Source organism: Mus caroli, unplaced genomic scaffold (genome assembly GCF_978045245.1).
Source record: "Mus caroli unplaced genomic scaffold, Mus_caroli_1 scaffold_17, whole genome shotgun sequence".
NCBI classification, from domain to species: Eukaryota; Metazoa; Chordata; class Mammalia; order Rodentia; family Muridae; genus Mus; species Mus caroli.
Window position 1 is genome coordinate 30,184,275 of NW_028227272.1, and position 21,808 is coordinate 30,206,082.

General features: G+C 45.9%; 1 protein-coding gene across 3 annotated transcripts in view; it reads left to right on the forward strand.

The window, feature by feature from the left end:
* Positions 1-4,991: 4,991 nt before the first annotated feature.
* The window catches only part of Osbpl11 (oxysterol binding protein like 11), a 74,832-nt gene continuing 58,015 nt past the window's right edge, over positions 4,992-21,808 (forward strand). The window contains exon 1 of one of the 3 annotated variants that reach the window (XM_021184876.2): positions 4,992-5,215. Coding sequence is in view for 2 of the 3 variants with exons in the window: in XM_021184875.3 (XP_021040534.1) it covers positions 20,731-20,927 (197 nt within the window). In the remaining variant the exon portion in view is untranslated. Of the gene's footprint in view, positions 5,216-13,645; positions 14,138-19,933; positions 20,928-21,808 lie in introns of those variants that run through there. The other 2 variants (XM_029470390.2, XM_021184875.3) reach the window with 2 other exon arrangements.

A 21,808-nucleotide genomic window follows, 5' to 3' on the forward strand; every position in this document is an offset into this window, starting at 1 on the left:
CGACCTGTGCTCAGTTCCTAGCATTCACATGGTAGCTTACAGCCAGACAGCCATAACTCCAGTCCCAAGGGAACTGACCTCTGTAGGTACCAGGCAAGTGCATGGTGCACATACATGAAGACAAAACACTCATAAACACACATTCAAAAAGAAAAAAAAAATCAATTAAAGAAAACAGGCTGAGCAAGCCATAGGAGAGAACCCTAAGAAGTATCCCTCTACAGTCGTTTCTATTGCCTTGGCAACCGTGAAGATGGGCTGTGACTGTAAGCCAAAAAAACCCTTTCCCAAAGTTGCTTTTGGTCATGGCTTTTATCACAGCAGTGGGAATACCTAGGACACTGTCTCAGCACCCCTTCATTTCCTACAAGAACAAGTGACAGGTCAGGCATGGTGGTGCACGCCTTTAATCCCAGCACTCAGGAGGCAGAGGCAGGCAGATTTCTGAGTTCGAGGCCAGCCTGGTCTACAGAGTGAGTTTCAGGACAGCCAGGGCTATACAGAGAAACTCTGTCTCAAAAAAAAAAAGCAAAAACAAAAAACAAACAAACAAACAAAAAACAAGTGACAGACATGGTAAGACGCAATATGAAGCTACAAGGGAAGATGCTCATGGGAAGTTTCTGTGTGGAGTATGATGTCAAGAGAGCCCTGCAGGCAGACGGGAACCCTTCATCAATACAGCTTTTAAGCAACTTTCAATATCCTCTCAATAATGAGTCAGACGAATTCCATCTCCAAATACAGCTGATTTTGTTAGCTGAGGCGGTGTGGCGAGGTGTTATAAAGTATAATGTGATATAAAGCGGCAGCAGGAGTAAGGGTGTACCTGCTGGGTCCCTGCCAAGGCGTCCCCCTGAGAAATCACGACAGACCTGATTTATTTATTTATTTATTTATTTATTTATTTATTTATTTATTTATTGTAGGGGAGGGAAAGGGAATGGGCTCCTGGAAAAGAAGCAGAAGCAGAGATAGGGGGGACAGAGAAGGACAAAGAGAAAGAGAGGTCGGCTGAGAACACATGGGAACTGAGAGAGTAGAAGAAGGGGGTGCTGGGTAACTAGCAGTCCTCTGGCAGGCAGCAGGTGATGGTGAAAGCCGAGGTCCCTGGGAGGAGCCTAGCCAAATCAGCTGTTAACCAGCATAAGGTAACAACATAGGCTGGTTCTCTTTCCCTTCTGTGGTAGCTAGCTGTAACTGTCAAGTTGACACACCCTAGATCATTTGGGAAGAGGCTCCAGCGACTATTTAAATTGGGTTATCCTGTGGGCAGTTCTGTGGTGACTGCCTTAACTGATTGGGAAGACTCAGCCCACTGTGGGTGGCACCACTTCCTAGGCTGCTGGTAGTGGTGGGGTATCCTGAACGGTGTAAGAGTGGAGAAATCAAGTGGAGAACAAGCAAGCATCATGAGTGCCTTTGGTTTTTTATGGTTTTTCTCTAGAGTCTAGACTGAGGACGTCTCGTGACCAGCCTTATTCCTTCTTATGTTGAACTGCAACCTCGAATTATGAGATAAAGTTATTTTGTGTCAGGGTATTTTATCATAGTGACAAAAACAAAACCAGGGCAACAACAGTCAGAGGTATTATTATTCCCTCGCCCCTTTTTTGTATGTTAGTGGTACATTTTATTACTATATTATGATTTTATTTGTTTTTATAGGGTTAAAGATCAAACTTGGGTCATTGTACATACTAGACAAAAGGGCTCTAGTTCCTGGCCCTCTGTATTAGTTTTTAGTTGTTATACAAAAGTCATACATACGGGAACAGAGAAACGGCTCAGCTCGGCAGATAAGAGCCCTTGTTACTCATGTAGAAGACTCAGACTGATTTAGAACACCCATTCAGCGGCTAATGGCGATCTGTAACTGCAGTTCCAGTATATCTGATGCCCTCCTGTGGCCTCTAAGGGTATTGCAAGCAGGCAGTGCACTGACATACATACAGGTAAAAATATACACATAAAAATAAACAGCTCAATTTTTAAAAATCACACGTGTTTGAGAGGGAACTCACTGTGTAGCCCAGGGTAGCTTCAAACTCCTCCCTCTACTTTCTAAGTGCTGCAATTACAAGCATATAATGACATATATATTATGAGGTACCATGTGACAGTTCAACCAACAGGATGTAGAATGATCAGATATTTATTTCTGTGTGGTAAGTAAGCCTTCAGGATGCTATAGTTTGAATAAGACCATGCAATTATAAACAGGTGAAGTCAGGATTCACATTGAGGGCTGCTGAGATGGCTCAGTGGGCAAGGCACTTACCGCTCATCGGACCATCTGACTTCCAGGCCTGAAACCCATAGAAAGGTGGAAGGGAAGCCAAGTCCACAAGGTTTTCCTCTGACCTCCATATGTGTGTTGGGGTGTGTGTGCACCCATATATGTCATAAATACACACACACACACCAATAGTAAATAGTATTAAATTGAAAGATAAAGGGATTCAGGGAAGGTCTTTCAGCCTCTACTACAGAGACTGGCGAAGGCCACACTACTGACTACCAGCTTCCAAACAGGGTGAGAAGAATTACTCTGGGAATAATTCTTCTCAGTCGATTGTTCTCAAACACTCGTTCAGGAACTTACTTTCACTTGGGCTACAGACAGATAATTTGATCTGGGAGGTTTGTCTTTCTGATGTATATACTCATAGAAGAATCTTCATTCATTCATTCATTCGTTTGTCTTGTTTTAGAGACTGTCTTACTACAAAGCCCTGGCTATCCCAAACTTGATCTGTACACCAGGCTGGCCTTGAACTCAAAATGTTCTGCCTGACTTTACCTCCTTAATGCTGGGATCAAAGGCAGCATGTGCTACCACACCCAGCAGTGTTTATTGTAGCATTTGTCTACATCCTAGGGATAAAAAGATGTGAGAGAATGGAGAGATGGCTTAGTGGTTAAGAGCATTGATTGCTCTTCCAAAGGTCCTGAGTTCAATTCCCAGCAACCACACGGTGGCTTACAACCATCTGTAATGAGATCTGATGCCCTCTTCTGGTGTGTCTGAAGAGAATTACAGTATACTCAAATAAATAAAATAAATCTTAAAAAAAAAAGACATGAAATAGTGCCTTTCTACAACTTACTTACACACATGCTATAGTGTGTATGTGTGTGCATGTGTATGTGTGAGTGTGTGTATATGTATGTGTGTGTATGTGTATGTGTGAGTATGTGTATGTGTGTAGGGAGAGAGCGAGGTTGTGTGTATTAGGGATTGCACCCCAAGCTGTGACTTTGATAGAGTGCTTTAACGCTGATCTACATTCTGATTTCTTCTCTCCTATAATCATATTTTATATCTTATAAAGATTATAATTTATAGATTATAAACAGGAGTCTGTGCTGTGGGCTTACTTTTTAGTGGGGTTGTGAAGGGCTCCCTCTGGACGTTCCTCAGTTAGGGACCAGAAGGACCAGTGACACAGGGCTGAGTGCCTTGCTTCCCTTCAGCAGTGAATTCTGACAAGTTCGAGTGCGTATGCAGACTGAGCATCCTATAGGAATTAATTTCCAAAATGCTTGGAATAGTTTCATACTTCAACATGGGCGAAAAGATGTAGTCAATAAAGACCCCCCCCCCCCAGCCTGCAACAACCTGGAACATATCCAAATGAAAAGACTAAGTTACACCAAATGTGGTGTCAAATCCGGAGATTGGTTTGACCTATGAAGTGTCTAAGGGCAGAGGACCTCCAGGAAATGGAGACCAGGTGGGCTCTGGTACTGTGACCCGGCCCCAGCCTTCGTCATGACAGTTCGAAGCTACAACTTTGTGAGCATCACACTTAGGCTCTCCCTTCCCCCAGCCAAACATTTGGAAGCATGCTTTACTTGATTGATTAAAGCTTAGAACATGTGTGAGACAAGTCACGCATGGAGCCATCCCCAGCCTGAGCAGGCTGGCTCAGACTGTTCTTTCTGCCACTGTCAGCTAGCCCACCGAAGGTGAAATCTTCCGACCTAGGTCTATTCTGCCACCTCTGTGGATTCCTCCAAGACGCCACTACCCACTGAGAGGCTGAACCTGTTCTCCTGACACTATCCCGAGGAAAGGAGATCCTGGCGTGGTGGGGGATGGGATCCCCCCTATATAAGCTCAGACTCTCAAGTAAACTTTGGGCCTTGATCAGTATTTTTGTCTTGGTCTCCTAATTTCTCTCGCCATTTTCTCCCATGCAGCCCCAGCCTCCCTTTCAGGAACCTGGTTCGTGTAGCTGTGGGCGGCTACACACGCATGTATTCATTCATTCATTCATCCATTTTTTTTTTTTTTTTTAAAAACCACTTGGAAATGCCTGTGTTCCAGAGGGGAGTGCTGAGATGAACACAGCTCTCTCTTCTAACTACATGTATTTCTAGTGGGGACCACAAGACGAAACTACGGTTTGAAGTGGAAAACTTCTGATTTCGTTGGAAAGTCAGTTATGTCAAATGATGTTCTGTTGGGACACTCGAGTGAAAGGATATTTTGCTGAAGCAGACACATGAAGGAAGGTTTTGCTGAAGCAGACACAGGTGTTTAGCTAAAGCAGACACATGAAAGGACGCATGACGTTAAGAAGGAAATAAATATGACCCACAGACGGTGGATGGCCCAGGGATGGTATTGCCGTCCCTTGCCATTCCTTATTGTTCGTTGTTTGTCATGACTTCATAAACAGAAATGCACCAAAAACCTTCTGGTGGTGTTCTGGCAGCTTCTCGCTGCTTCCACAGACTCAGGCTGACTGACAGAGTGAAATGGAAGTTTCTGGATGTGTCAGCATCCAGAGGGAGCTCTTCATGTGGGAGATTCACATGGTGCTTTGCTGAGGCAAGGCCTGTGGGAGGACACTTCATGTTTGGAGAGACTATAAGTAGGACTCAATGGACAGTGACAGGGGCGGGGCGGGGCGGGACTGACATTGCTAGCTTTGCAACACTTTGTTGGCCTCTGTCTTCATCTTTGCTAATCTTCACTTTGTTGAGAAAGGCACAGCAGAGAACTTGTGGTGTCCCTGCTGGTCCTGGCCGCTCCTGCCAATTCAGCTGAGGCCTGGCTATTTCTGCTGGGCTGTGCCACCTCTGGGATTCCGTGTTTGCTATCCTGACACTACTGAACTGGACGGCTGGTGCCTGCGAGGGGATGGAGCTGCCCTGCTGAACTGAACTGCTGACATCCTGACAGTGCAGACTGGATTCTAAACAGGTCCACTTCCCCATATCCTGACAACCTTTCTTTTTCACTCCCTCTGCTGGGTGGTGGGCTAGAAGGGAGGATAAAGCCTTTAAGAACCTTTATCAAAAGTAGGTTTTGAAAAAAGAAGCCTACAATGGCTTGTACCTCAAAGCAGCAGTTTGACACAGAGTGGGGGAGGAGTGAAGTGGCCTGCTGGAACAAACTAGAGTGCCCTGGAGGTAGAGAGCGAGAGGGCTGTTCAAGTCTGTAAGCAGGGGGCCTCACAAGTCCAAGGCCACCTGTATGTGAAGACCAGGAAGGCCCCCGAGGACCACGCACAGTAAGTGTGGCTAGAGAGCAGAGTGTGGGCCTGGGTGGGCAGAGTGGCAGACCAGAGCAAGGACGAGCTGTGAAGGGCTGTCCCTCCTTGGGAGCTTGGGATGCAACAGAGAAGCTTAGGCTGCCACCATTAAATGTGGTCATTATAGTTAAATATTTGAAGGGTGGTGATTGGCCAGCGAGATGGCCAGTGTAAAAATTCCTGCTGCTAGGTCTGACAACGGGAGTCTACCTTCCCAGACACACACAGTGAAAGAAAAGAACGGACTTCCAAAACTTGTCCTCTGACCTCCACACACTGTTTGGAGAAAGATAATCTGGTAAGAACTGTGACTATCCACCCCGGTGTGTCAGCTGACTCCGCCCCCACAAATCCAGAAGGCTCTGTCCTAGTTAAAAATTTGCCTATCTCTTGCCTGAATACTAATGAGAGTCTTTAGCCAAAGTGAAGGCAAGAGAAACATTGGCCAGAGAACATACTATAATAAGAATCCAAAGTTCAACAGACTGGGGTCATGAGAAAGTCTTGCAAGGTAAAGGTTAGTGGGGAAATGGTGGCAGCTGCAGGCAGATCTCTGTAGCACGCCTGCAGTGGATTAAAGACCTGGTTAGCATTGGAACATGGAGAGATGGACTGTGGTGGTTATAAACTGTATTTACAGTGCTTGATGTTAACAGGGAGGTTAATGGTCTGATCTATTTCACACTCTGTCCACGTCTGTAAGTCTGTTTCCTGTTCAAGACATATTAAGATAGCAAGTATAAAAGGGTGTACAGTGAAAGAACTTGAAATTACAGACTTGTTTTTCCTGATTTTTTTTTTTGAGACAAAATAATGCTTGCTTGAAGCCACACTTTAAAAGGAATAGCTGCGGTAACCTTGCTACACACTGGTGTCAAGGCTAGCCAAGGCTACATGAGACCTTGGGCCAAAGGAAATGTATCCCATCTCCAAATATAAAGAGAGGGGTTGAGGGAAGTGAAGACCTTGGCGTCTAGAATTTCTTGGGACAGCTTTCTAGGGATTGAGCTCAGGGCCTTGTGCCTGCTATACCCATGCTGGAGCACTGAGTCACAACCCCAACCTGAAAATGGAGGATTTTTATGTAGAATAATGAGGCATGACGATGCACAGTACCTCAGAACTAGGAACCAAAGGGAATCCTTCCTTAAGTTGCTTTGTTGGATTTTTTTTTTTTCATCACAACACCGAGACAGGTAACTAATACAGAGTCCTTCAAAGAAACCAACCCCCACCATCTTCCTTCCACTCAGGCTGATGGGAAAGCAGCCGGTTGCTATGGAAACCACCCAGTCTCTAGCACTTTGTTATAATAACCATGGCAAATATGCTACATTTTCACTGGTCCTTTGGCCCCACATATGGTTGGTAAAATAGCAATGAAAACGTTGCATTTATACAACCCTTTTCCAGGACTAGGGCTGTACTAAGCTCGAGTACTTGCCAAGCATGTGCAAGGCCTAACACTAGAAAGAAGATTCAAAAAATTCTCAAAATCCCCAAATAAAAAGACACTACTAGCCGGGCAGTGTTGGTGCTTGCCTTTAATCCCAGCACTCGGGAGGCAGAGGCAGGCAGACTTCTGAGTTCGAGACCAGCCTGGTCTACAAAGTGAGTTCCAGGACAGCCAGAGCTATACAGAGAAACCCTGTCTCGAAAAAACCAAAAAGATAAAAAAAAAAAAAAAAAAAGAAAAAAGAAAAAAAAAAAGACACTACTAAGATAAGTGCTTATATTTCATCAAAAATCAAAATATGGTATTTTATCTCTAACTGCAGATTGACGGTAAGAACTGAACATAATAAAGTGGATATGATGTTGCGTGCCTGTAACACCAGTGCTTGGGAGGTAGAGGCAGGGGGATGAGAACTTGAAACTCATCCTCCACATAATGGGGTCAAGGCTATCCTAAGCTACTTGAGATAAGGTCTAATTGAATACATGAGCAGCTCTAACTAGACTTAACAAACTATCCGAACAGACATGAATTTAGACAGAAGGGCATCCTGGGGAAGGAATGAGGGGAGCTAGAAGAGGGAATGAGGGTGGAGACAACCATATTTCATTGTCTAGATACATGGAATTTTCTAAATGAAAATAAAATCTGACATAGTTGCACATATCACACACCTGGAACCCCAGCTTTTAGGCAGGCTGAGGGAGGACTGCATAATATAGTGATACCACCGAGGTGGGGGTGGGGGAAGAGGGGGGGGAGAGGGAGAGAAAGAGAAAGAGAGAGATTTAGGATCAGAAGTTCAGTGTAGGGTACAAGAGACCCTGCCACCAACAAACAAACAGCAAAACCCCCTGTGTAACATGCTCTCCATCTTAAAAACAAAGCAAATGGATTTCTATCCACCCTCTGGGAAGCCAGCAGAGAAGTCTTAGTAGATAAGGCTGAAAATTTTTTTGTATTTTGTTTTGCTGAAAAAATTGACTCATGTTTTTTTCTTCTGGCATAAAGGCTAGGGACTGGTGGGTGTGGTAAGGAAGAGAAAGGTCACCAGCAGGTGGTGGGCTCAACCTGGGGAAGACTGGAGCCTGGAAATCAGAGGGCTAGCTGAATTTGGCCTTGGGCAACCAAGCTGCTCTAAGTTATTAGCTGCCTGGCATGCAGACAGAACTGCATTTGCTCAGATTGCCAAAAGCCAGCACAGACATGGTTTCAAGTCCCCCAGGGTCGGAAGCAAATTGAATCAGAGATGGTACAGGACCAAGGGTACAGGCTCTGCTCTCTGAGATGGATTGATATCCTAGGCTATGGTCTCCATGAATTATCTACATCTAGTATCTTCCTGGAATATCTGAACATTCAGCTAAGTAAGACATGGTGGTGATTAAACTTCTAAATCCAGGAGCTAGAGAGATGGTTCAATGGTTAGAGCATCTGCTGTTATAACGGCCCCCAGACCTTACTTAGCACAACTGCTGCCTCATTAGAGGCTCCATTCTGACCTTAAAACCCAGCATGTAGGCCCAACACCTGCCTAAATGGGAACAAAGATCCAATCCTTTAAAGACCCAGCCCATAGTTCCAGGAAAGTCCCTAAATGGACCACCCTTGGCTTTTGGCTTCTGTAGTTCTGCTTCTGGCTAATTGATGTGGTCTTGTGCACACACACACACACACACACACACACACACACACACACAAACCCAAAAGGCTGCAAGGTTCAGGGCTGCAGGATTTGAGCAGGTTCCCTGTGCAGCTAGCCACCAGCCCTCAATTAAGACTTTCTTTTCAGTTGTAAGAGAGTCTGTGTGGTGGTCTCTGGTGGCCTTACCTCGAAACACTGTTTTTGAGGACTGCCTGGGTTCAATTCCCAGCATCCACATGGTAGTTCACAACCATCCCAGTTCCAGGGCATCTAATGCCTTCTTTTGGCCTGCATCTGCATGTGGTGTATATCCATATATGCAGGCAAAACACACTCTTAGTTAGGGTTTGCTGCTATGAACAGATACCATGACCAAGGCAACTCTTACAAAAACAACATTTAATTGGAGCTGGCTTTCAGGTTCAGAGGTTCAGTCCATCATCATCAAAGTGGGAGCACGGCAGCATCCAGACAGGCATAGTGCAGGAGGAGCTGAGAGTTCTACATCTTCATCTGAAGGCTGCCAAGAGAAGACTGGCTTCCATGGAGCTAGGATGAGGGTCTTAAAGCCCACACCCACAATGACACACCTACTCCAGCAAGGCCACACCTTCTAATAGTGCCACTCCCTGGGCCACTTGGTATATACAAACCATGACAGCATTTAATCCATAAACATTTGTTCATGGGGCCAGAGAGATGGCTCAGCTGTTAAGAGGACTTGTTGCTCTTGCACAGGGCCTGGGTTCAATTCCCAGCACCCACATGATGGCTCCCAATCATCCATCCCTCCAGGTTCAAGGGATCTGATGCACATACATGGTGCATATATATATATATATGTGTGTGTGTGTGTATATATATATATATATTTGTTTTACATATGTATATAAGTAAAACACTCATATGCCCAAAAATAAGTACATTTTTAATTGTGTTTAAACATTTGGCCAATGACTGTAGCAAAAGTTTTCAGAGAACAATAAATAGCTTTTATGGTTTTGACAATCTGAGCCATCTTTCCTCTTTTCATTTTTGAAGATCTGCCAAAATCCTAGAAGACCTGTAAGAAATAATACATAAACTCCCCTAGAATAGAAAATAATCTCTCTCTGGTTAAATTTGTGGGCTCCATCTAGGCAACCTCTGGATGGTCTGGTATAATCCTATCCTCATTTTACTGGGTAGTCTTATCTTTTTTTTTTTTTTTTTTTTACTAACTATGCATGTCACCAAGCCTGTGGCATTTACAGTTTTCTTGTTGTAAAAAGTTGCCTTTGGCATCATCAACCATTTGATATCTTCCCTGTGGTTCCTGCTCTGACAAACAGCCATTCTCTGGCTTCCCTCTCTCTCTCTCCTCCTTCTTCCTCTCTCTCTCTCTCTCTCCTTCCTCCTCTCTCTCATTCTCTCTCTTCTTCTCCTTCTCTCCCTCCCTCCCCTTCCCCCATCCCTCCATCCCCTTCCCTCTCTCTCCCTCTGTTCCCTCTCCTTTCCTCTCACAGAGTCCCATGGAATCCTGACTGGCTTTGAGCCTGCTATGTAGCCAAGGCTAGCCTCTACCTGTCAGGTGCCGAGGTTGGAGCACGCACTACCATGCTTCACTTCCTTCTACTCTTCCTGTATCTTGGTTACTTCTCTAAGTTGCCTTGGCCACTGTGTCTTATCACAGCAAGAGAAAAGAAAGCATTTAATTTGGGCTTACAGTGTCAGATGGTCAGAGTCCATGATGGCAGAGTAAGGGCACAGTGGCATGAACAGCTGGGAGCTCACATCTCAATTCACAAACCTCAGAGCCCACGCCCAGTGACATGCCTCTCTCAACAAGGTCACACCTCTGAATCCTTCCCAAGCAGTTCCATCAACTGGGGACCGAATATTCAAATATATGATCCTAGGGAATCATCCTCATTCAAACCAGCACAGCTGGTTTTAGAAAACCATCTCCTCCCAGGGCTCTGGCTGACGTGATGGAGTGTTCTATGGCTTGATCCTCTGACCCTGTGTGAATGTATCATAAATGCCACCACACCATTGGTGTCTGGAATAAAGCTGCCTTCCCATGAGCCATACCAGAGAATAACATTCAGCTGAGAGCCAATGGACTGCAGAGTTCTGACCTGCTGTGGGGAAACGCACTTACAGAGGTCCACTTTGCCAGTCTACATGTAGGGGTTCACATGACCTATGGATCTAATAGACTGCTCACAGCCTGGGCAGGGGTGGGAGGGGAGAGGTTTGTTACATGAAAGGTAATTCCTGATCTGCGTTATCAAAGTGTAATTCAAGCAAATACAAACAGAGCCCCAGTATGGACCGTAGACTTTAAACACAGAACCCATAGGAGAGGTCATTTAGCATCCCAAGGAGAATGAAGGTCAAAAGATGGCCCAAGGCAGAACCATCAACCTGTCAAACTTCTAACTCACTGTTGCTTAGGCTGCTAGGGTCTGGTGACCCCAGTTCCGTTTCTGTCACAGTATTCCCCAACTTCACCATTCTGATTCTTCTTATTATTATTATTAGATATTTTCTTTATTTACATTTCAAATGCTATCCCGAAAGTTTCCTATACCCCCCCTTCTCCTCTACCCACCCACTCGTGCTTCTTGGCCCTGGCATTCCCCTGTACTGGGGCATAATAAAGTTTCCAATATGAAGGGGCCTCTTTTCCCATCTTCTGCTACATATGCAGCTAGAGACAAGAGCTCCGGGGTACTGGTTAGTTCATATTGTTGTTCCACCTATAGGGTTGCAGACCCCTTCAGCTCTTTGTGTGCTTTCTCTAGCTCCTCCATTGGGGGCCCTGTGTTCCATCCTATAGATGACTGTGAGCATCCACTTCTGTATTTGCCAGGCACTGGCATAGCCTCACAAGAGACAGCTATATCAGTGTCCTTTCAGCAAAATCTTGCTGGCATATGCAATAGTGTCTCGGTTTGGTGGATGATTATGGGATGGATCCCTGCAGCCGCCTGCAGCCATATGTACTGGGTTCTCCTAAAAGGCGGGCTGGGACTGAAAGAGATCAGACGGTGAGAAAAGAACGAGGCCAAGACAAACCTTTCTGTTCAAAGCCTCTGAAGTTTACTGAGAGTCTGTGCTTATAAAGAGGGTAGGCCCATACCCTGCCAGCCCATTCTTGGTGCCTGGAGCCAGCCCGTAGGTGATCTACAGGGTGTGTCACCAGAACGTCTCAAGGACCTTACAGCAGGAAGCAGAGTCTTGGAGAAGAGCAAATAGAGCCATCAAGGTCAGAAGGCTCTACCCTAGTTATCTCCTTCTTAGTGGCAGCATGGTCAAAGTCTGGATCAGCCTGCTTCAAGGCTGAGGGAGGCTACAGATCCCCACCAGCCTGATTCTTCTCTCCTTGAACTACACTGATTTGTGGCAGGATGGAGGGGGAGAGGGTGAAGGAGCTCAGCATCCCTCCTCCTCTAGGCAAGATCTTTCTCCATGCCTAGCATGCCCGTAAACCACCAGCCTTCTCAGACTGTCTAAGGCATTTCCACACACACACCTTCACTGGGCTCACTTTCATTTCCCACAGGTTGATATTAGCAGGTTTTGGAATCCCAGATGAGGACAGCAGCATCTTGTCATGGCTCCGAGGGCCTTGGCTGCCACTCACTCTTGTTTGTTTGTTTGTTTGTTTGTTTTGATGCAATATCTCACTTTGTAGCTCAGGCTGGCCTCAAACTAACGTGTGTTGGGATCACAGGCTTTAGACACCATACCTGGTGTACTGGCTGCTTTTGTGTGTCAACTTAACATATTAGAATCACCAGAGAGGAAGAAGCCTCAGTTGAGAAAATGTCTCCATGAGATAGATCCAGCTGTAGGGTATTTTCTTAACTACTGATTGATGTAGGGGGAGGGCCCAGCCCTTTGTGGGTGGTGCCATCCCTGAGCTGGTGATCCTGGGTTCCATAAGAAAGTAGGCTGAGCAAGCCATGGGGAGCAAGCCAGTGATGGAGCCCTTCCATGTCCTCTGCATCAGCTCCTACCTCCAGGATTCTGCTCTTCTTGAGTTCCTGTCATGACTTCCTCCAATGATCTGGAAGTGTAAGCCAAATAAACCCTTTCTTCTCTAACTTGCTTTGTGGTTATGGCGTTTTGTCACAGCAGTAAAACGCTGACTCAGGGACTTTGTAGGCTCAGTTTTCTATCTCTTTTGTGAAGTCTTGCCTATTAAATTCTCTTAAGTGTTACACAATAATAAAACCACTTTCACTTTGATTTTTATTTAAAACATTTTAAATAAATATATTAAAATATCTTAAATAAAATATGTTTATTAAAATATTTTAATAAAATATTTTTTAAAATAAAATGTTTCAAATAGATCTAATCACTGCAAGAAAGTTTTAAAATCAGTAGCCACCGATTATCCTGTAGAGAACAAATGAAAAGGCCTGCCCTATTTGCTTTCTGTGAGCTGGTGAGCTCTCTTCACAAGGGATCTAAGTAAACCGACCCTCTCTGGCCATCTGACTCACTTCATGGGAACAACTTCCAAGGCCGTGGTGGAGGCTGTGCCGCAAGTGTGCCCAGAGCTCCACCCCACCCTGCCCTGAACTTCACACTAATGGGCATCAGTTGCTCTTCCTGTCTCTGCTTTCCCAAGGTAACCCTTGGCATTTGACACTTACCCATAGAAATCATGTGACTTCAGGCTTGGTCGCCGTTTGTGTGGGCTTCTGTGAGCAAAATACTATCTGTACCACTAGCCAAAAGAGTCTAAAAATAGACCAGAGACCCGTCTCCCAAAGAGCTCTGTTCCCCTTTTCTAATACAGCTTTGAAAAGCTAATGTTACTGACTACTTACTGGGTGTGTAGTGCCGTATTTTTAGGTTGACCGGCATCCAGCACAAAGGCGTTGGGACTGGGAGGAGTAAGACACTGCAAGAGAACATCTCATTTTACCCACATGGGAGCCTGGCGGCAGCTCCTCTTCAACCCCTCACCTTCCTTTCTCCTCCCGAACACAAGCACCAGCCGCCTCTGTTTCTTTAACTCCCACGAGGACTACAAGCTCGGAGCTTGGCAGAGGTTCTTTCAGGGCAAAGCTGTTCTCTTGGAGCCAGGCAGCAGAATCATCCCTTCCGGGCTGGGAAATTGCTAAGGAGTTTCTGCCCACGTGGGCAGGGAGGGGTAGAATGTGGGCTCCGGATGAATCGCAGTTGTTTTACTAAGGGAGTACATTGTAGTGAATGTGAACGTGATGTTCCCTCCCTCGATCCTTTTTCAGATTACTGCCCCGCTCCCCGCCCCACCACGATACCCGCCTTGCGTTTATGAGATCTGTCTTGCTTCCCAAAGCCTTTGCGCCTGCCTTTCTGCCAGTTTCTCTGTAGCTTTTCTTCATCTTCACCCCAGGTTTTATGCTATCATAGTTTAAAGCTCAGAGAGAAAGCAGGTGTTCTTATGCTTCAAGGAAACAAGCCATCCTTCCATCCCTGCTCCGAGCATCTCAGCTGGAAGAAAAGGTAGATGTATCATACTACATAGTGTGTTTTAAGAAAGATTTTATTTTTATCTATGTGTGTCTATGCTGGTCAGATTTTCGTGTGGGTGTCAACTTGACACAAACTAGAGTCACCTAGGAGGAGGGTGCCTCAAATGAGTAAATGTTTCCTGTAGGTAAGTCTATGAAGGCATTTTCTTAATTAGTGATTCCTGCGGGGGAAGGCCCACTATGGGTGGTGTCATCCCCTGGGCTGGTGATCCTGGAGTCTATTAGCAAGCTATGAGGAGCCAGCCAGTAAGAAGCATTCCTCCAGGGCCTCTGCTTCAGTGCCTTTACTTCCTAGCCTGGCTCTCCTCAGTGATGGAGGATGTGTAAGCGAAATAACCCTTTCCTCCCTAGGTTGCTTTTGATCATGATTCATCACAGCAGTAGGGAGCAAAGTAACATACTGTCTGTGTAAATGCACGCCAGGGTGCCCCGAGAGACCAGAAATGGGTGTTGGTCCCCCTGAAGCTGGAGTTTCAGGCAGTTATGGGCATCTGATCTTGTGTGTCGGGAAAGGAAGTCAGCTACTCAGCACTTTTCCCCATGGAAGCATCCTCCCTAACCCCCTGTACTAAGCACTTTGTACAAGTCTTCCTAGTCTCAGAAGAGGAAACTGAGAAACTTGCCAAAATAGTTTGCTCAGATCACATGCAGTGCCACGAAGTTTGCAGCCTAAGGCCAATGTACATAGTGTGTTTGTTTGTTTGTTTGTTTTTTCCCTTTTGGTGTTGAGATTGAATTCAAGGCTTCACATAGGCTAGGCAAGCACATAATGTGAGATGCCATGAAGAAAATGAAAAGGTTGGAGGCGTAGCTCAGTGGTACAGCACTTGACTTGCATGCACAGGCTCTAGTCTCAGTCTCCAGGCCTATAAACATACACATGCCATAAACATACACACACACATACATGAGTGTGCACACACATACACATACATGTGTACACACACACTCACCATTGGTGAAAAAAACCTAAACAAATCAAGGCAATAGATAGAACAAATCAAGGCAATAGATAGAACAATTTAAGAATGTATGCTTTATGAAGAATGGCAAGGGAAGGGGCCAGAGGGATGTTCCATGGGTAAAGGCTCTTTCAGTAGGTCTGAGGGCCTGAATTCCATTCCCAGAACCCGCATGGTGGAAGAAGAAATGACTCCTGGGAATTGTCTCTCCTCTCTCTCTCTCTCTCTCTCTCTGTCTCTCTCTCTGTCTCTCTCTCTCTCTCTTTCTCTCTCTCTCTCTCTCACACACACACACTGAATGAATAAATATTTTATAATAATAATAATAATAAAGAGTTGGCTGGGGAAGCCTGTAAGGAGAGGATGGTGACCTAGAAGCTGAGGTGACTATGTCCCTGCACACTCACCAACTGCACATGCTGGTGACTCCAGATAATATTGTTAGGATTCTGCACCTACAGAGACATACAGACGGGTCTAGTTGTAAAGTCAGAATCTGGCTAGAAAAGAAAACTACATTTCATTTGGGGGACAAAAGTGGCCTTCGTAAAGAAAAAAAAAAGGTTTTGGTGTGTTTGCAGAGCTGACCTGCAGAGATACAGGATGTGGCTGGATGGTTCAAACAGCAGGAACAGCTATTCTCACAGCTTGGGAGGGTGGAAGTCCAGGATGAAGGCACAGTGTGCAGGCTTTCTGGTGTGGGCCCTCTTGCTAGCATACATAACTGTTTTCTTCCAGCATCCTCAGATGGGAGATCTAGCTTTCTCAGTCTCTTCCTACACAGTAACGCCTAAGCCAAGGACAACTGTCTACACTAATCTACACCACTTAATTTAACTGTAATCATCTTTTGGAGGTCCTGCCTTCCAAACACCAGCTCACGGAAGGGAGAGATAGGGCTTCAACAATCTGTGGGAATGAAGACACAGTTCAGTCCTCCACAGAGATGTTACTACTTGACAGATGAGGGAGAACAGAGAGGTTTATTGGGTCCGTTGCCTAAAGTCACATGGGCAGAGCTCATGTCAGTTTTACCTCTTGAAGCCACTCTGAAGCTTCCCCCACAGAAGAGGAGACTCGGATCTACTGGCCAGCAGGATTGCTACGGAAGGCACCCCAACCTCCCAGCATCCGGCGTCCCACTGACGGAAACTTTCGGAAAAGTGCATTCATCTTCCTTATTCAAATCCTGGTTTCCCCTGCCTTGGACACTGAGTGAAGGTCAGATTTAGACCCTAATACACAATAACAAAAACAAATATCTAGCTGGGCCTGGTGATGCAGGCTTGTAATCCCAGCTATGGGGGAATGCAGAGATCAGAGATCATAAGTTCAAGGTTAGCTTTGGCAACTTAAGACCCCCAAGGTAAAATAAAAAGAAAAACAGGGCTGAGGGTATAGCCCAGTTGTAAAGCACTTGCTTAGCATGTCTGAGGTCCTGTGCTAGATCCCTAGTATCACAGCACAACAACAACAACAACAACAAAAGCCCAAATCCATGCAAACAGTTTCTCTTGTTCTGATTCCACAAGGGTCTCTCATCATAACTTATCCTGGTGAGCTTCTTATACAAAACAAAGTAGTGACATTCAAATTGCATTCTTTTAGCCTGGCACTGGTTTTCCCAGTAAATGCATTCTGGCTACCTGGGGTCATTCCCTGACTCTTGCCACAACAGTCCATGCTACCCTCATGTCAACCCTGGGTTGACGTATTCCTCATCACACCTGCTATGACTCCACTATCATTTATGACCTACTTTTGTATAATTATCTGCTATTAATAACCAGTCTTCCTTTCTCTTTCATTAAAATCAACTCTCTATACACACTTCGAGTTTATTTTCCTAACAAACATGGTCCCATGTATCCTGGTCTCGCCTCAGACTCATTATGTGACTGAGGGTAACCTTGAACTTGCGGTTCTCTTGTCTCTACCTCCCAAGTGCTGGCTTTACAGGGGTGCCACTATGCCTCGTTTTTGTGGCGCTAAGGGTAGGTACACTGTAGCTAGCTTTAGACACACCAGAAGAGGGCATCAGATCTTATTACAGATGGCTGTGAGCCATCATGTGGTTGCTGGGATTTGAACTCAGTACCTTCAGAAGAACAGTCAGTGCTCTTACCCTCTGGGCCATCTCTCCAGCCCACTTAAAAACTTTTAATCAGGTCACAGGCCCCTCCCAGTTAAAAATCTTCCATGACATTCTACTAGTTAGACCTGCTGCTTGAAGACCTGGTCAGTCTAAGAGGCCAGATATGGTAGCCTTGGGAAAGTCGGGCCATGCTCCCCTAAAGTCTGTCCTTGAGACAAAAAATTGACAGGCTCCAGCTACGGCTGGAAAACAAATCATGTTTTTCTCCCTGGAAACTGAAAAAAAAAGTTTATGGTCCTACCTGGTGCCTGCCTCTGTGCCAGGAGTCAAGTAGGCTAGGTCGGCTGTCACATGGTGTGGAAAACCCTGCCACCCGCTTAGAGAAGTCAGAAACCTCCTTGGTTTTGGGATTTGAAGGTTTTCCTTCAGGACTCCCATCATGTGGGAGCTCTCTCTCCTAACACAGTTCTTCCCTTTGCATCCTTGTCTCTCATCCTCTCATTTTAAATGTTATCTTGTGAGACATCCCTTTATACACGTTTTCCTTCTCTAAGTCAGGTTCTCCACCACATCCCACCGATTATCTGTTTGATTCCCCAAATCCATTTATTTATTTATATTTTCAGTTGTGGGGGTTACTTCCATGTTGTCCAGATGAACATAGTAAAACATGCCTTTTAGACAAGAATTCCCCTACACCCAAGGCTGATAACCAGAACCCAGGGATATCACTCACTCACAATAACCACCAGACCCAGGACTAGGTAGACAGAGAACTCCATGCGGTTCACTTGACACTGTATGAGACCAAGAGCAATGTTCTTTAGTAATAATCCAACTCAGCCTCCTGCTGAAGAGGAGATGGTCTTGAACAGAAGACTCCTCGCTAACTGAGATATGCCATAGGCTTCTGCATTCCACAGAGGCCACCATCCTTAAACCCTTTTCAGGCTACACTTTGAACAATTTAAGAGGCAATAGGAGACTGCAACTCTGGGCAAATGGGACAGTTCCACAGCAAAGTTATCATCAGGACTGTCATGGCTGCTCCTGGTGGTCAACTTGACTATATCTGGAATGAAGGGCACACCTGTGATCCAGATCTTGAGGCTGGAAGACAGGTTTCTGACCTGGATCTTGACATGGAGATCTTGAGCCATAGTGGCTATGGCTAGTCTAGGAGACTGAGGCAAGCAGATCTTTGAGTTCAAAGTCAGCCTGGGACAAAGCAAGTTTTAGGTTCAGGTATGGTGGCACACGGCTTTAGTCTAAGCCACATCTTCTGCTGGAGGCCTACATCAGGACCTTGAAGAAGGAATATTCATTCTTCTTCAACTGATTGCACTTACTTGCTAGCAAGCCTGTTGGAATCTATTTCCACAGAAGACCAGCTTACACTAGCCTCACAGGCCTGACTTCCCACTCACAGCTGCCCATTGTTGGGTTAGTTGGACTACAGACTGTAAGTCATTACAATAAATTCCCTCAATATATAGAGACATTCCATATGTTTTGTGACTCCAGAGAACCCTAAGACAAGGATTAGACAGGATTTTTTTTTTTTTTTTTTTTGGCTTTCTGAGTCAGGGTTTCTCTGTGTAGCCCTGGAACTCACTCTGTAGACCAGGCTGGCCTCGAACTCAGAAATCCACCTGCCTCTGCCTCCCGAGTGCTGGGATTAAAGGCGTGTGCCACCATGCCCCGTCTAAGGATTATTTCTTTCTTTTTTTTTTTTTTTTTTTTTGGTTATTTGAGACAGGGTTTCTTTGTATAGCCCTGGCTGTCCTGGAACTCACTTTGTAGACCAGGCTGGCCTCGAACTCAGAAATCCGCCTGCCTCTGCCTCCCATGTGCTGGGATTAAAGGCGTGCGCCACCACGCCCGGCTAAGGATTATTTCTTAAGTACACCAGTGTGGTTCTGTCAAGTAGTTGTTACCCAGGTTAACCTTGCCCACCTGGTAGAGGTAAACTTTCCCTGTGCCTAGACAAAGAGTTAATGGCAGGCCGGGCCTTGCAGATGGTTGTGGTCCTGCATTGCCCCTGTGTTTTGTCTTAGGAATGCTCTTTGATGGGTATAATGGCAGGTTGTAAGTCCAGGTTGTCTCCTCTTGTTGTGGGAGTGGAGCCTAACTGGAGGTCAAGCTGAGGGGATAAACAGGAAGAGAAACTTCTTCAGAGACCCCAAACTTCCAATTATGGTAAAAGTTTTCTTTCTTACAGTTTGTAACAAACGTGGCAATAAACTACTTTTCTTCCAGTCCTATTGGTAGAATTTGTCTTCTTTTAGTTAAATTCTACTTTGTGCAATTAATATTTCTTAAGTAAGCTTATTAGTAAATCCTTTTTATATCAATCTACTTCAAGTTTCTCCAGCATCACCAAGAGCTCTAATTTCCAAGACAATTTCCTTTTCTTTAAGACAATTTACCTTAGTCCAATATCATGTTGGGTTTTTTGTTGTTCCAAAATGACTGATCAGGTTTTTTTCCCCCCTTTGTTCTGTAAATTCTTATTTTTTTTAGGTTCCCTTAAAAGGCAAGGAATGGGGCTCCCCAAGAGAGTATAGGACCTGTTTAGCAAGGCAGTTCCATTCCCTTTTTCTTCCTCCCTCCCGGTGCCTCTTTCCCCACTGCTTCTTCTTTCAGCTCCTTTTCTCCCTTGAGGCTCCGGTCACCGCCTCCTTTCGGGATCGTCTGCCCGCATCAAATATGGCGCCGGCGCTTCAATGCTAGCGGAAATGAGCTCACACGACACCGGAAAGGAAGGCGGGGAGAGCTAACAGGCGGGTGGGTGACCGGCTGTGGGTGGGGCGGCGGCCCGGGCCCTGGCTTTTACGTTCAGGGCTAAGGAAGCTCCAGGGAGCGGTCGGCTCCGGTCAACAGCATGGGGCTCCAGGGCTAGCGCTCTCGGAGGAGGCCACGGTGAACCCCACGCCTCCGGCCCAAGCTCAGCGGCCTCGGAGCCCGCGTCCTGCCCGGCGGCGTCTGCCCGACCCTCCGCGGGCGGCGCGCGATCGCTCCGGCTCAGTTCGGGGCTGCGGTGGGAACCGCGGAGCTGGCTGGACAGGGCCCTTTCTCCGGAGGACCCGGCTGAGGAGAAGAGGCGGCGCGGCTGGCCCGACCCCGGAGTCCTGAGGTCAGGCCGTGGGCTCCGGGGCTCCCGGGCCGTGGACCCGGTCCTTGTCCCGCGTTCCCGGGCAGAGGATCCGCGACCTCGCCCGCGCCGCCCGGCTGCTCCTTGGAGTGTGGCACCGAGCCCTCTGGCGGGGTGATGTGTCCTCCTTGTTCTTGCTCGGGAGAGGCATCTATCTGAAGGGTACCCGTGCTCTTTAAAACTTTTAACCAAAGTGGAAATGCGTGTCCTCTTTTTCCGGACCACTGTCGATTTCCACTCTAGCCGAGGTCTGAGATCCCGTTGAGAGTAAAAAAAAAAAACGAGAGAGAGAAAGGGGGAAAAGTACCTACAAAATAACTCTGCACTTGGTGTCCCCCGCCCGAGAAGGGCAGATGAACTTTGTAGTTAAGATGCAGGGAGGTGAGCCGGCATCAGTGATGAAAGTCTCCGAGAGTGAAGGGAAGCTGGAGGGCTTGGCCACAGCAGTGACCCCGAACAAGAACAGCGGCAACAGCAGCTGTGGGGGTGCCATCAGCAGTAGCAGCAGCAACAGCAGCCGCGGTGGCAGTACGAAAGGCTGGCAGTACAGGTATGGCCCTCCAAAGTGATGTTCTGGGGTGGCTCGGAGTGTGATGGGGTCTGCATATCCCAGTTGGAAGGCCAATTCCAAAGCGGCTGATAATCTGACTTGGAGATAGAACCCTGCTTTCGTGAGCAGGATTGACTTTCTTCAGAAATTCATTCAACAGGTATTTGTTGAGGCCCTTTGAGGAATTCAGAAATGTACCCCAGAGTTTTCTCGATTATCCAAGGGTTTTTATTCTTCCTCTGATTTATCTCGACACTCACTTCTGGTTTTTGCCTCTGTTGTAATCTGTTTACAAGCAAGCCTGAACCGCTGTTAGAGCAGAAACTGTGGAACTCAGGCTTTGAGAGGCAAATGCTGGTCTTCAAAACTTGTGGAATGATTGGAGTAACAAGAGTCAGAGAAGATCTTACTTATCCTTTGGTTGCTTGTGACTTAGAGAAGGGGAGGGACTTAAATACAGAGGCCGATAAGCAGTAGAGTCTGATCAGGCTACTTGAAAACTCTTGAAATTCTACATTTGTTAGTTTTTATTAATGTAAATGAAAAACTTGGAGAAATATAAAAAGCTTCATTTTGGTGCTTTTAAAAATATATGTATATATGTGTGTGTGTATATATATATACATATATATATGTATATATATATATGAAGTATAGGGAGAGATTACTACCCATAATTCTAAGAGTGAATGGAATTAGGGCATCCTATAATGTTGGATCTACACTGATGAATACTGAAATTTTGGGTAACTGCTTGTATGTTTAATGCTAGTTGGTTTTGTTTGTTTGGTTTGGTTTTTGATTGTGTTAAACTCTTTGACTGCACTTGTAAAACTTGGAAGGGGTAGGAACCAAGATGTTGTGTAAGCTACATATTTATC